The sequence below is a fragment of the Rhinolophus sinicus genome, linkage group LG04 (genome assembly GCF_036562045.2).
Source record: "Rhinolophus sinicus isolate RSC01 linkage group LG04, ASM3656204v1, whole genome shotgun sequence".
In the NCBI taxonomy this organism is placed as follows: domain Eukaryota; kingdom Metazoa; phylum Chordata; class Mammalia; order Chiroptera; family Rhinolophidae; genus Rhinolophus; species Rhinolophus sinicus.
This window is the reverse complement of record NC_133754.1, coordinates 114,924,865-114,940,435: the sequence shown is the minus strand read 5'-3', so window position 1 is coordinate 114,940,435 and position 15,571 is coordinate 114,924,865. Positions and strand designations below refer to the sequence as shown.

General features: G+C 42.3%; 1 protein-coding gene across 2 annotated transcripts in view; it reads right to left on the bottom strand.

Annotated features, from left to right (window-relative positions):
* Nucleotides 1–6,098: 6,098 nt before the first annotated feature.
* LOC109439570 (zinc finger protein 37A) overlaps nt 6,099–15,571 on the bottom strand; it is a 36,275-nt gene continuing 26,802 nt past the window's right edge. For both annotated transcript variants that reach the window (XM_074330278.1, XM_074330277.1), the window contains one exon: nt 6,099–15,437. In XM_074330278.1, coding sequence (XP_074186379.1) covers nt 13,205–14,146 — 942 coding nt within the window. In that variant the 5' untranslated portion in view covers nt 14,147–15,437 and the 3' untranslated portion in view covers nt 6,099–13,204. The remainder of the gene's footprint in view (nt 15,438–15,571) is intronic.

The following is a 15,571-nucleotide window of genomic DNA, read 5'->3' as shown; positions in this document are numbered from 1 at the left end:
CAAGAATAGGTGTCCAGGGTGCCTTCAGGTATTGTTGTTTCTGGAGTCTTGCTCAGGAGCAAGCTTTATCCGAAATACAGGTGTATCCAGGAAGGGTGTACAGGGGTTTCACTGACATAAGTATTGTTAGGAGGACCTGATGGGCCCAGCCAGATGGATGGAAGAGGTTTATACTGTTGAGAAGTAATTTAAGAAAGACTCAGTTTCCAGGGTTAACTTTTGGATGTTTGGATCCCATTAGGGAAGAGTCCGGAGCTGGGAGAAGGGTGTTAGCATGAGAATGAATTTCTTTCAGGGCCTGACCTAAAGAGGAGACATATGTGGCTAAAGCATTAAATTCAGGATCTGGTAGCAGGTCTGTTGATAAGAAAGGCCTCCCGTAGAGAAGTTCGAAGAGACCTAGGCGAATGTCCAAGCGAGGACTTATCTTGAGCGTAAGGGGCGCTAGAGGTAAAAGCTGGGTCCAGGATGACTGGAGTTCCTGGGTGAGCTTAGTGAGGTGTCTCTTGACAAGCAGGGTAGCTCTCTCCACCTTGGACTGGGGCTGCCAGGCAGAGTGTAGGTTACCACCTACACTGAAAGGCTTCCCAGACCTGATGAGTAATTTAAGACACAAAAGCAGGTCCATCACTGTCTGTGAGGAGCAAAGCAGGCCAAATCCAGGAATTATCTCCTGCAGTAGGGACTGGCTGACCTCTGAGGCCTTTTCAGTCTCACTAGGGAAGGCCTTTACCCACTAGGAAAAGGTGTCAATAAAAACTGGGAGGTAATGATAGATACCCTTTGCAGGGGACACATGAGGAAAGTCTGTTTGCCAATCCTCCCTGGGTACTGCCGTCTCCTTTAAACCGGATTTAAGAGCGGAAGGGGCCTAAGGTGTCCTTCTGGATTAGCCTTGAGGCAAGTGGGGCACATCTTAGAAATGTTTTGGATGTGTGAGGATGTTGTGCCCTACGAAGTGGCACAGAACAATCTCAGGTAAGGCCTTAGCACCTACATGAGGAGAAGGATGTTCATTGTAGAGAAGCTTCCATTGAGAGGCCCGGGGAATGGGGAGTTTTCCTTGGGGATCTGAAAACCATCCCTGAGGGTTAGGCGTGTACCAACACCCCCACCCCTCTGCAGGCTGTTGTTCTTCCTTAGGGGTATAGACAGGTTGGGAAGTAGGTTTATGGGTAAAAAGTGACAAAGCCTGTGAAGAAACTCTAAGGAATTAGCTTGAGGGTGGTCTAGAAGAGTGACCGGCTCCCCTGTTCCGACATTATAACCCTCTCTACTAAGAGCAGCTGACGTAGCCATAGGGTTAGTAAGATTTTTTCCTGAGATGTCTCATCTGTCCCTGATTGTTGGCCCTGACAGTGGATGACAGCAACTTTAGTAGGGGTCTGGGCTGCCTCAAGTTACTGTAAAATCTCTTCTTTGTGCTTTATGGGGCTATTCTGGGTGGTTACAAAGCCCCTTTCTTGCCAGATGGCAGCACGAGCATGTAAAACATGATGGGCATACTTTGAGTCAGTATAAATGGTGACTCTTAGGTCTTTACCTAGGAGTAAGGCTCCGGTTAATGCGATCAATTTGTCCTTCTGAGCAGAAGTATGGATAGGTGAACCCCCATCCCTATTATGGTGGTGGAAGAAACAACAGCATGTCCTTGGGACACCACGCAACTCCCATCTGTGAACCAGATTTCACCAGGGTCTGAAAAGGTAGCATCTTCTAAATCCTCCCGAGCAGATGGGAATAATTCAGAACTTCGAGGCTCTTGTGTTGGGGCGGGGAGGAGAGATCCGGCACAAGGTAGAGGGTTTAAGGTATTGCAGGGCTTGATGGTTAAGTCCAGGGAGACTAAACACAAGGTTTGGTATTGGGCAAGACGGTTGTTTGACAGCCAGTGTGATGCCTTAGAGTTGAGGACATCTATGGCCTGGTGTGGGGTAAACACAGTTAGTGGATGATTAAAGGTGAGCTTCTGAGCCTGCTTTAATAGTGAGGCTAAACCGCAAGAACTCTGAGGCAGAAGGGTCAGCCTTTTGCACCTAAGTCTAAGGACTTAGAGAGATAAGCAGCAGACCTGGAATCTGAGCCTAGGTTCTGCACAAGGGGCCCTGGGGCACTTCCCCTCCTCACAGAGATACAGAGTGAGAAGGGCTGGGGCAGATCTGGTAGAGCTAAGGCAGGGGCTTCAGTTAGAGCCTCTGAAGGGCACAGAATGTGCACTCGAGCTCTTCATTCCAGTCTAAGGGCTCTTGCTCCAGATCCTTAAGAGGCTTTGCTAGGGCCAGAACTGAGGAATCCAGATGCAGTGGTATCCAGCCATGCCTAAGAAAACGCCTCTTGGTGGTTGGGGGCTCTAGGGAGGTGATGGATTCCTTCCTCTCATTGCTAATCTGTCGTTGCCCAGGTGAAAGAATAAATGCTTAGTAAATTACTTCCTGCTGGGAAATCTCATATTGTGGGGCCCTTACTCCACACTGGGTATCCCAGTTCTATTAGAAAATTTAAAGTTATTGTATGCTGATCTGAACTTCCCTTCTTTGGGCTACAAATAAGAAGGTTATTGACATACTGCAGGATAGTAGCCCTGGGGAGGGAAAGGTACCTAAAATCTCCACATAGAGCCTGGCCAAAAGGGTGAGGACTGTCTGGAAAGCCTTGTGGTAGGAGTGTCCAAGTATATTGCCTATGGACCTGAATGTGGAGTTCCGTGCAAGTGAAATCAAATAAAAACTGAGACTGTGGATCTAGTGATACAAAAGAAGGCATCCGCTAAATCCAGCACAGTGAACCATTCAGTCCCCTGGAGGGGTTAGTTCTAGTAGGTATAATGATCAGGGACAAAAGGATGAATTACAATTACTGCCCCACTGATTATCCTTAGGTCTTGAACTAACCTTACTGGCCAGATGGGTTTTGACCAGTAAAATGAGCATATTGCAAGGTGAATTGAAGGGAATTAAAAGCCCATGCCTGAGGGGCTAGTTGATGGTAGGCTGAGTCCTGAGAAGAGCCTCCCTGTTAACGGGGTATTGGGGCTTACAGCGGAAATAGGTAGGGTCTTTCAGCCTAATCTGCACTGGAGTTAGATGAGACCCTCTGCCAGGAGTTTCCAGATCCCATACAATGGCATTGACCTGTTTTCTGATCCAGGGAGGAACTGTAGACAGGTCGGGGTTAAATGCTTGAGAAGGGAAAATAGGTTGCAGAGCAGCTATTAGAGTAGGGTTAGCAGAGATTTGGAGGGGAGCTTGTAGCTTCTGCATAATATCTCGTCCTAAAAGGGGTATGGGGCAGTGAGGTCTAATTAGAAAGCTATGTGTAAAAGCAAGGGACGCAAAGCAACAAGGTAAATGTAGGGTCTCTCTGCATGTGGTGGGATTGCCTTCACTACCTGTTAGGAGGAGGCTGGACGGAAGTGTAGGGCCGAGGTCATGAATTAGAGCAGAGAATGTGGTTCCCGGATCAAGTAGATAACATTCTTATCTTCCATGCCAAGCGTTACCCTGGGCTCAGCCTCTGTGATGTTGAGCAGCGAAGCCAGGATGAGTCCTGGGGCCTGTTAGTTGAGGTGACAGTCGTCTGACTCATAGTCAATAATGACTGACATTGGTAGTGTGTTGGAGGAGCCGCCCTCTTGGCCTTTTAGGAGTTGAGACAGCCTCCTTCCTTGAGGGTACAAGGGACAGTCCTTCCAGTGTCCTTCCTTTTGCAAAGGGGACATGTGCCAGGGGGTCCCTGTTGGATAGGTGAGGCCAAGGCTTACTCCAGTGTCATTCCTGATGACAGTTGTACCAGGTGTTTGTGTCTGTCTTTGGTGGCCTACCTCCTCCTGGGCCAAAACCTGGGTTAAGTCTGTGAGGGCAGGACACTGGCAAGGGTAGCAGCCATTAATTGAGCCTTTCTCTGACCTTCTTTATCACTCCGGACAATAGACTCCCTTTCCACTACATCCCTATTCTTAAAGAACTTAAAAGCTGTATCTAGACTGGGAGTGGAATCTGGGGACCCAGTTCTAATTTCTGAAGCTTCCTTGATATATGGAGCTGATTACCCAATAAAACACGTGGTGAGTATAGTGGTTCCCTCGTGGCTAGATGGACCTAGGTTAGTGTATTTTTGGAGGGTGGCAGCTAAGCGGGGTTGAAAGAGGGTTGGGTTTTCATCCAGTCCTTGTGTAATTTCCCTCAGTTTCTCATGGTTAACGAGTTTAATAATGCATTTTTTTAATGCCCTTGATGACAGGTGAGCATATGGTCTCATCTAATCCTACCCTTAATAATTCCAATCAGGATTATATTTGGGAATAGCCTCAGCCCCAATCATGTTGTTCTACATCCCGGCCCACTAGCTAGTCTGCCTATCTTTGGGCAAAAGCCAACACAGTTTTTTCTTCTCAAGAAAAGCAAGTGGTAAAAACAATGTAATATCCTACCAAATAAGATCAAAGGCTACGGTTAGGCCCTGGAATTCCTTAATGAACTTACAAGAGTCTTTAGAATAGGTCCCTAATTTTGTCTCTGAGCTAGATCTGCCATAGGGAAAGGGACAAGAACCCTAATTGTACCAGCCTCTCTGTTTGTGATGTCCTGGAGGTACACAAAGAGTCTCTTAAAATGAGCTCCACTACATGTGATGCCTGCAGGACTGGGAGCTGGGGCAGAATAGGGAGGGGGAGCTGGAGAAGAGGTGGAGGGGCAGAGGGATTTGAAGAAGGAGAGGTAGGAAGGGTAGGAGGTGAGTTTCGAGGAGCTCTAGGAGGGACATGCAATAAAAAGAGGGAGAATGAGGAATTTTCATAGGACACATGCAGCATTGTTCTGGAGGTCTGGGTTCCAGCTCAGGGTCATAAAGGCTTGGACTTTGGAAAGTCAGACTATTTGTGAAGGAGCCTACAGAAAACATCTAGTTGCATGAGGATATTATACTTCAGAGTGTCATTAGTCGGCTTGACCTCCTGATCATCTAGTTTATGCATTTCCCTGAAACTAAGACCTAGCCGGACCACCACCTCTAATGCATCTTTTGGAGCAAAAATTAATATAAGACCTGGTATTATATATGATATATGATATGATATAAGACCTGGTCTTATATGAAAATAAGACCGGGTCTCATATTAATTTTTGCTCCAAAAGACACATTAGAGGTGATGGTCCGGCTAGGTCTTATTTTCGGGGAAACACGGTACTGAGGCAAGGCAGTATTGCAAAAGAATTTTGTCCTTTTTGAGAGAGACGTCAAATTTGGTCCAATTCTTGAGAAGACAGCCAAGAGGTGAGTCAAGAGGGACAGAGGAGGAGCCAGCCATGGTGCTAGGCAAGGTGGTCTCATTATGGCCGGACTAGATCAAGGGACGTCCCCCAAGTTTCTCCGAAGGAGTCTCTGACTCAGGAGTTGTGTAATTGACGCAGTTCTTACTTCGTACTCTGGAGAAAGAAATGACCATTAATTGTGAGGGCGCGGAGGGTCATGGACCCAGCTGGTGGAATTCCTGGCACCCCACAGCCATCACAAGGCCTATCACTTATCAACCAAAGGCCTGTTGACCCATGGAGGTGGCAATGAAGGTCCAGAGAAGCTAAAGAAAAATGGGGAGCGAGGCACCCAAAAGAACTACAGGGAGTGGCCAGAGGAAAGGGAGTTTGTGCGTCTTTGACTTGCGTGCATGTCCGATGAATGCGTCTTTGTCTTGCCCCTGGTGGGACCTAGTTGTAGTCCCGGACTGTTACCAGATTATCCTGTCATGGAAAATTCTTTAAAGTGGTGGACGCCTTGGAGGAATTTATGTGTCCATCCCATACCCACTAAGAGTGCGGCCAAGGAGACTCACCTATCCTGAGATATAGATACGAGCCTCACACAAGGTCTGCCGATGGGATTCCCCAACCAACACAGATTGGACTTACGATTCCCCCAGAAAGTAACCCCGGCTGGAAATATCAATTTCCAACCCTCAAAGGAGGAGATCCACAAGAGGGTCTGAAGGGGGCGGGGGGTAAGGAGGACGAGTCCAATTCGGGTTCAGCACCAAAACGTACTGGTGTTGAAATAACACCTGGTTGTTCACACAAGGTAAAAAGGATTCACAAGACTCAGAAAAGTAGGAAAGCAAAGAGTTTTATTGAACGTTGGGCAGAGAGAGAATGCCTACGGCAGTGTCTAAAGGAGACAGCTGCCCTCCAGGTAATGGAATGTAAGGGTTTTACATTTATTTATGATGACCCAGGGGCCGGTTATCTTGCAGTTGTTCACAGTTGTGGCTGGCCCCTTCTGAGAACTATTGCACAATTGGTTTCCTCCAATAATTGTCCAGGTGTTTACAAGTCTACAAGGGTAGAGTTTGCTGGGAAATCAGAACTTAAGTGGTTAATCTTTAAAACTCCCAGACTCATTTTCACTAACTTTTTCTGACTCATCAATCTTTAGGCTTATTCCTGTTAGCTCCTATACTCATTCTTATTAGCTCTTGTTTTGACTCATCACTTACCTTAGTTCCTTCCTATCCCACAGATAATATGAGAGGCCAAACACTCACTAAAATGTTACTGCTTCCTTTTCTCCCTTTATTTCTGCCTGGAAATACAGAGGTTACTGAAAAAATGTATACATATTTTAAGAAAGGAAAAAACTGTACTAAAATTGTAATACTCAATATGTACTAACAAAAGATGAATACAAGTCACGTCACATTTGACTTCTGCAATTACAAGAGGTACTCAAAATGGTTCCATCAGCGTCATGACACTTCTGATTGTGGGGAACTAGTGCTTGAGCAATGCTGACCAGTGTCCACCCCCAATAGAATTCAACATGGGGCATCATCTTTAATCTGACTTTGCAGGATAAAACATGGAACTGGTGATACACAAGTCAACGCCCAGCAATGGTATGAGATGTGGAAGAGTACTTTTTCCTTGGGAAGGTATTGCAGTATATATATGATTAGGAACTTCTCAAAAACCTCTGGGGAATTGCTGGAGCTACAACCAACTAGCCAAAAAGGAAAAATCTATAAAGTTCCTTACATGACTTATATTACACAACAGAATTGCTCTTCACCATCTAGCTAAACAAGGTAGGGGTTGCTCTAGTGTTAATAACTCCTTTTATACTTGGATAAAACACCTCTGGTGAAATAGAGACAGAACTAGATAAAATATGGGCACAAGTCAAGTGATTAAATACAGGGCCCACTGACACCTCACAGTTCTTTATACCTTCAACTGACTGCCCTCAGGTATTGCTTCATTGATCAGGTCTATTCTTCAAATTGGACTCATCATTTTGCTTGTTATTATATGAATATTTGCTGTTCTAAAACTTTGTTTTGCACAACTCAATGTTATAAAGAAACCACTCTGACAATGGTCACTCAATGTTTTGGCATGATCACTAAGGCCTCCAACACTTTATAGGAAAAACCTCAAGAAATTACTGAAGATGTTTGCCCTTAAAAATAACGGTAAGACTTCCTTTGTTTTGGCACAATTGCTCAAGTGTGGCCTGAGGCTCTGAAGGAAAAATAAAACCATGTTCCCTATATGTGGGACAGAAAACACTGAGAAGGAATCTTCCTAGCAAGGAGAGAACATCAATGCTTTTAATAAGTGACAAGTGTGCTTTTCAATGACTGATCAGTGAGGCTTTCAAGAAAAGGCCTCAATCAAGGGTGAGAAATATAAAAAGTAACATAAACGGAGCCACTTTAAAATGGAGTTGGAGCTGCCATCCCAGATGAAGTACCTTGCCCACCTTATTCCTCAAATCTTTGGAATGTTAAACCTGGGGGAAAAAACCTTTGCATTGGGCCAAAAGCAGCATTTCAGCATAAGAAGATAGCAGATATTACGACTACTGGCTGAATTTTTTTTTTAATTTTAATTTTTTCTATTGGGAAATATTGGGGAACAGTGTGTTTTTGCAGGGCCCATCAGCTCCAAGTCAAGTCGTCCTGCAGTCTAGTTGTGGAGGGTACAGCTCACCTCCAAGTCTAGTTGTCATATTCAATCTTAGTTATACGGGACACAGCCTACCATCCATCCCATGCGGGAAATTGAATCGGCAACCATGTTGTTAAGAGATCGCACTCTAACCAAGTGAGACATCCAGGCACCCCTCTGGCAGCTCATTGTCTTCAATGTAGTTGTGGAGGGTGCAGCTCACTGGCCCACATGTGAATCAAACTGGCAACCCTGTTAAGAGCTTGTGCTCTAACCAACTGAGCCATCCGGCCACCCTGAAATTTTAAAAGTCTTTAGAATTAGCACCATTATGGGCTGAAAATTAAAAATATACTTTAGAATTAACATCACAATGTTGGCTTGTAGGCCCATGTAGAAATTCCTTCCTTCTATTCATGTAATTGTTCTTCTTCCCTTTCTCATCTATACCCCTTGTTTTGCCTCTAATCAAAACCCTATCCTGGGTGGCTGGTTAGCTCAGTTGGTTAGAGTGCAGTGCTCTTAACAACAAGGATGCTGGTTCGATCCCCACTGTGAGCTGCGCTCTCCACAACTAGATTGAGACAACTACTTGACTTGGAGCTGATGGGTCCTGGAAAAACACTTAAATAAATAAAAGTAAAAAACAACAACAACAAAAAATCCCTATCCTGTTTCTGTCTAAATCAGTCCTTCACTAATAGCTATTCATTTGGATCTCAAATAAATGCTCATTGCCGCTCCCTTTGGTCTTTTACTTTTAGTTTAATAATGAATAGATTTTGCAAACAATTCAAAGAATTACTCCAATAATTCATCAATAAAACCTCTAAGGCCGTATGTCAGTTTTTATTGGGAGAGGCACATGGCGATGGGAAAGGAGAAATGTTGGAATCAACTGGGCAATTTTCTCATTGTTCCTCTTTTCCCTTTAGGTTACATAATATATAGAAACATGTGTCAAAGCAGCAAGCTTCTGAATTCCTGAGCCAAGGGACACGGTGGAATTTCACACCCTTTTTAACTCATTAACTGATTTAACTCAAATTGCTCACTCTCTTAAGGGCTTTCACAAACTCCCAGATGGAATTCACAGGAACTCCCCAATTCCTCCAGTCAGGGTGCAAGGCTTAGTTCTTGCCTCTCCTCATGCTTTATGGTTAAAGAGCTCCTTGAGCTTTGCTTGTATTTTGTCCTGAAAGCAATTGTGCCCACACCCAGATTTCCCATTTCTCATTACCCCACAGTGTTGGAGCAGACACCAGTGTCACTACCTTAGAATGCCCTATCCAGAAAGGCCCTGCCACAAAGCAGGTGTACAGGTGGCTTTCACTTGAAAACACTGTGACCAACCAGAGGTCTCTGTAGCTGCCTCCCAGGGAACTCCGCTTCTGGGCAAAATCTCCAAATGCTCTCGACAGAATTGACAGACTACCCACAGTCAAGACTGAAAGATTCCTGAAAACCGCTCCACAGAATTCATCAATATCCTATAAATAAAGAGGCCCTCCAAGGCATCAGGCACATAATAAAAAATTATTAGGCTCAGGGCCTCATTATCTCCTGTACAGATCCATAAGGCAGGGAGGAGAAAGGACCATTCATGTTTAAGGCTCAGATAACATTCTCTGGTGGACGAAGTGGGGTTGGGGAGTGTCCTCTGGACATGTGCCAGCAAAGAGGAAAAGTGGGAAAGGTCTGGGTCCTATGTCACTAGCACTCTGCCTCTGGGTTTCCCAGGAATGAATCTCAGCCAGTTGGTTCAGTCGGTTCTACCTTGTGAATACCTGCCTGAGATGAAATGAAATGCTATTCCAACCACAATTTTTAAAACTTTACTTAAGGGGACATAATATTCTAAATATTTTGGCAAACACTTAACATTTTCCGAAATATGAAGAAAGGATTTGTTCTATAATGCAAACTATTACAATAGCAGATTAAACATTCTCATGATCAGAAATAAAAAGATGGCTTGGTAAAAGAAAAAGGTATCAGAAAAATTAATATTGGACACAGAAGCCAATCTGAATGAACATCAGCTGGTTTTATCTCAGATGATTTGACCATCAAAACAAAATAAAACTAGTAACGCTACTTAAGGATCATAACCTACTGTTTTCAACAAAAATCTGAGTCTACACAAACATAAATTTAAAATTCTGGAAAAAGGGAAACTGTTGCATACTATGATGAGGACAGGAGGAATACTGGGAAAAGTAGCATGATTTTGCCACTATGGTAAAATTGATTTGGGCAATGACCAGAAATAAATGCTAAAATTTGTGAAAATAGAGATTTCTAAGTCATACAGAGGTATAGCCTAAATGTATCTCATACAAATACTTAATGACTTTTTCCCGAAGACACACGGAAAATACCACATTAACCAAACAATCCAATTTATTGTCACTATTCATGTGACCAGTTAACAGTATGTGCGTCCTGGTATAATGTACCAGGAAATCCTCAAAAGTTCTTTTGTATTGCTAGAAAAGGTACACAACCTAAATGTAATAATAAGAAAACACCAAACAAATCCTGTTATTTACATGAGTAATAAAAGAGCTATGGTTAATAGCTACTGATCATTCAGGATACTATCAGGGATTCCATGTGACTCTTGTAATACATACCCATTTGTCACTTTCACCAAGGTCACAGTCAGACTGTGCTTCCCCGACAATAAGAATTAGCCGGACCATCAGCTCTAATTGTCTTTTGGAGCAAATATTAATATAATTATTATAGTAAAATAAGACCAGGTGTTAATATTAATTTTTGCTCCACAAGATGCATTACAGCTGATTATCTGGTCTGGTCTTATTTTCAGGGAAACAGTAGCTTGTGATAGCTGAGGGATGTCAAAGACGGGTCAGGAACAGGTAAATCGAAACCTGTAACAGCTCAGCAGAGCACAAGTTTTTTCTTCCTTGTCAAAGTCACACTGTCAGAGAAGGAAAACTATTCTACACACTAATTTTTGAACCCTGACTCCTTCCATGTGCTACTCTTCCCTCATCATTGTAGGGAAAAGAAACAACACACAATATATAGGATGAAAATGTTTTAATGGGAGTTGTTTAAGCACTGATAGTCCTATTTCACTACCGAAACTTTGCTGATAGTACCGCATTAAGATAAAAGAGTGGTTGGGAAAGTTAGACTAGTCATGGGCCTAAGGACAAAAGGAAATGGTTATTGGTGAATATGTAGTATTCAGGATAGGGGTCTCTTTTTATTAGTTTTATTATTTATAGACATATTGAGGATTGACTTCTGACAGGATTTCCCAATCCATTGGCTTCATAAGATTGCTTTAATCTGCTGGATACATTATGAGGTCTCTACTGCTCTATGCATTTTTTCCTGTACTTAGGAGGGTGGCTTTTGCTTGAAGTTATCACACATTTATCACATTCTACATTTTCTTCATTGTGTAAATTCTCTACCCCATGAGATTCCATCTCTGACAGAAAGCTTTCACATTTTCATTACACAGTCAGTATTTCTTCACAGTGCAAGTTTGTTGACGGGTGAGTTTATAGAGAATATTTCCTATATTCATTACCTGCACAATGTTTCTTTCCTCAGATAATTCTCTGATGTCCAGTAAGGACTAAACTTAACTTTAGTGGCTGAAAGACTGTATATATACATTTCAAGGGTTTCCTTCCAGTGTAAGAACTTGCTAAAAACTGAATTTTTGTGTCCTACCCAAATTCATCTGTTGAAATCTTATCCCCAAGGTGCTGGGATTTGGAGGTGGAGGCCTTTGGAGGTGAACGAAGTCATTAGGCCAGAGCCCTTATTAAAGAGGCTCCAAAGAGATCCGAGGTCCCTTCTACCATGTGCGCTCATTACAAGAAGACAGCCATCTACAAACCAGGAAGTGAAGCCTCACCAGACACCAAATCTACCACCCCCTTGATTTGGAACTGCCACTTTCCAGAACTGTGGAAAAGCAATGTTTGTTATTTTAGCCAATCAGTCTATGGTATTTTGTAACAATAGCCTGAACGGACTAACACAGTTCTCTTATGTCTAGTGAGGAGCTTCCTGAGGAACTTCCATGTTCATCAGCTTAATAAATTTCAGCTCCTCTGAGTTCTGCAATCTTTTCTTGACCCTGACTTATAACTTCCACTACATTCATCATCTTTATGATTTCACCCCTGTGAGTTCTCTGATGTTCTCAAAGTGAATTCTGGCCGAAAGCATTCCAAATTCCATAACATTTACAGGGCTTTACATTTGTGTGAGTTCTCTTAGGTAATACAAGATTTGATGTTCAGATGAAAATTTTTCTATATTCATTACAATCATGTCAAACTCCCAATGAGTTTTCTGATGTTCTCTAAGGTTTGACTTCCAGTCAACCTCAGTTGACTTCCCTACTTCTATAGTTATAAGGTTTCTACCTGGTATGATCAAGTAGATTAAAATATGGCAGGCCAAATTATGCCAGTTTGGGAAAAGGAGTCTTATGAGCGAAAACAACTGAAAAACAGTAGACAGAAACACCTTTTCACTCCACCTCCATGTGACATGGTATAAGTTTCTGTTCATAAAGGTGTTCCCTATCACCTCTGTGTATAAGCAAGAGCAGACAACTCGTATCATTGGAGATGGCATCAACTAATATCTGCATAAACAAATCTTAATGAAATAACACTCTTCTCTTATTGGTTTCCCCAAATATTGACCTTCCTACAACTTACCACCTATAGAAGCTCTAAGCCATTTTTCTGTCTGGACGCTTGTTTGCAAATGCATTGTCCTTTTGTTAAAATGGCATATGAGCCTCCAGGTCTGTTCACCTCCTTGGAGTTTCTATTTATTTGATGCTCTCCATACGCATATGAAATAAACCAGTTTCTCCTGCTAATGTCTTCCAATTTGCAAGGATTCAGCGACTGAACTTAACAGAATACAAGCAAAAGTTACATTACCTCCCCTTGGCTTTTTACATCTGACAACTCTATGAAGATTTTCCTACATTACCACCTTCATAGGATTTTTCACCTTTGTGAGTTTCCTGACATTTTCATAGCTGAGAGTCACTGTTGAAAGTGTGTAAATCACTACATTTCCCTGTGAGAATTGTCTCATAAGTTCAATTTTAAGTGTTAATTGGAAACAAAAGCTTTTCTACATCAGTTACATTTGTAGCATTTTTCCCTCTATGCAGTCTCTAATGTACTATGAAGGCTGATTTCCAAAGAAAAAATTTCCCACATTTCATACATTCACAGAGTTTTTCCCCTTCATGAATTCTCTGATGTCCTTTGAGGTATGACATGAAAATACACTATTCCAGATTCACAGGGTTTCTCTCCTGTGATGAGTGCTCTGATGTTTTCCAAGATGTGACTTTCGGCTGAAAGCTTTCCACATTTGTTACATTCATAGGGTTTCTCTCCTGTGTGAATTCTCTCATGACTTCTAAGGCATGATCTCCGGCTGAAAGTTTTTCCACAGTCAATACATGCATATGGTTTTTCCCCTGTGTGAATTCTCTGATGTTCTCTGAGCCGTGATAAGGAGATGAAAGCTCTCCCACATTCATTACATTCATAGGGTTTCTCCCCTGTGTGAATTCCTTCATGATTTTTAAGGCATGATTGGTGGCGGAAAGTTTTTCCACACTCATTACACTCATATGGTTTCTCCCGTGTGAGTTCTCTGATGTAGTACAGGTTTGTGTTACGTGCGAAAGTTTTCCCACATTCAGTACATTCATAGGGTTTCAACCCTTTGTGAATTCTCTGATGTTCTCTGAGCCGTGATGAGGAGATGAAAGCTCTCCCACATTCATTACATTCATAGGGTTTCTCCCCTGTGTGAATTCCTTCATGATTTTTAAGGCATGATTGGTGGCGGAAAGTTTTTCCACACTCATTACACTCATATGGTTTCTCCCGTGTGAGTTCTCTGATGTAGTACAGGTTTGTGTTACGTGCGAAAGTTTTCCCACATTCAGTACATTCATAGGGTTTCAACCCTTTGTGAATTCTCTGATGTTCTCTGAGGCGAGATGAGGAGGCGAAAGCTTTCCAACATTCATTACATTGATAGGGTTTCTCCCCTGTGTGAGTGCTCTGATGTCTTACAAGGCTTGATGTATTGCTGTAAGTTTTATAACAGTGAGGACATTGATAGGGTTTCTCCCCTCTGTGAATTCTCTGAGGATTTATAAGGTTTGACATCTTCCTGAAAGTTTTTCCACATTCATTAAATTACATTTATAAGGTTTCTCCCCTGTGTGAGTTCTCTGATGTACTACAAGGCCTGTTTTGTGTGTGAAAGTTTTCCCACATTCAGTACATTCATAGGGTTTCTCCCCTGTGTGAGTTCTCTGATGATTTATAAGGTTTGACATCTTACTGAAAGTTTTTCTACATTCAGTACATTCATAGGGTCTTTCCCGTGTGTGAGTTCTCTGATGATTTCCAAAGCTTGACTTCTGGGTATAAATTTTATCACATTTCTTAAATTGATAGGGTTTCTCCCTTGTGTGCATTTTTGGATGTACAATTAGGGAAATTTTCCAGGAAAATGCTGTCCCACATTCATTACATTCATAAATTTTCTTACCTGTGTGACTTCTGTGATGTAAAACGAGCGATGACCTCCTACAGAAGAATTTTTGACATTCATTACACTCAGAGTGTTGTTCCCTCCTGTGAGTTCCCTGCTGCATACGAAAGGCTGACTGAGAACTGAAAGTTTCCTCACGTGTCTTATCATCAGACGATAGCTCTATTGTTTGAGTTTCCTGTTGTACATTAATGGCTGAATTGTAGTTGAAATTTTTACCACTCAAGTGGTTGCATTCCTGTGTGAGTTGTCTGACATTCTCTGAAATGTGCTTTTTGATCAAAAGGTTTCTCTCTTGTATCAGTTCTCTGAAGTTGAGCAACCCTCCTGAAACTCGTCCACGTTTTATTACATTTATCTTCATGAAATTCACAGTGACTCTTCTTTATGTGAATACTTGAGAAACAAGGGCCCATTTATCACATAGGTTTCTTCCAAATTCATAATAAGCTCTCTCTTTTGTGTAAGCACAGTTCCATGTAATGAACGCAGCCTTATCATGCAGAACATTACCATGCTCATTACATTCAAAAGACTGCCTCAAAGTAAGTTCCTCCACACAACTAAAAGTTTGCACATTTTGATTGTAATCGAAAGACTTTTCTCCATGGTTAGTTCTCTCATTTCTAGTATTGGAATGAGAGGCACTAAATTCAGCAGTCTTCTTTTTTGAGTCATTACGAGGAGCCAATGGGTAGAGATTCAAGTATGTAGTCCCCACAGTATCACCTGTAGGGAGTCTTTTTCCTGAAGGAGCAATGTCTGTGTCCAGATTACATGGTTTTCCTGAAACTTTCTCTTGCTCTGCAGTCAATGGTCTGTTGGTGGTGAATGAAACTTGACATAAATACTTGTCTTGGTTTTCCTGGCTCTTCTCAAAAAGATCAAATTGGCAGTCTTCTAAAAATGAGAAAGTTAAAAAATTCCTTATGAAATTTAACATATTTTTAATGTAGAAAGCCATGTAGACATTTGCCCTACTACACATTTCACAATTTTATTTCTTGCTTAGTTATCCAGCACTGTGGTAATTT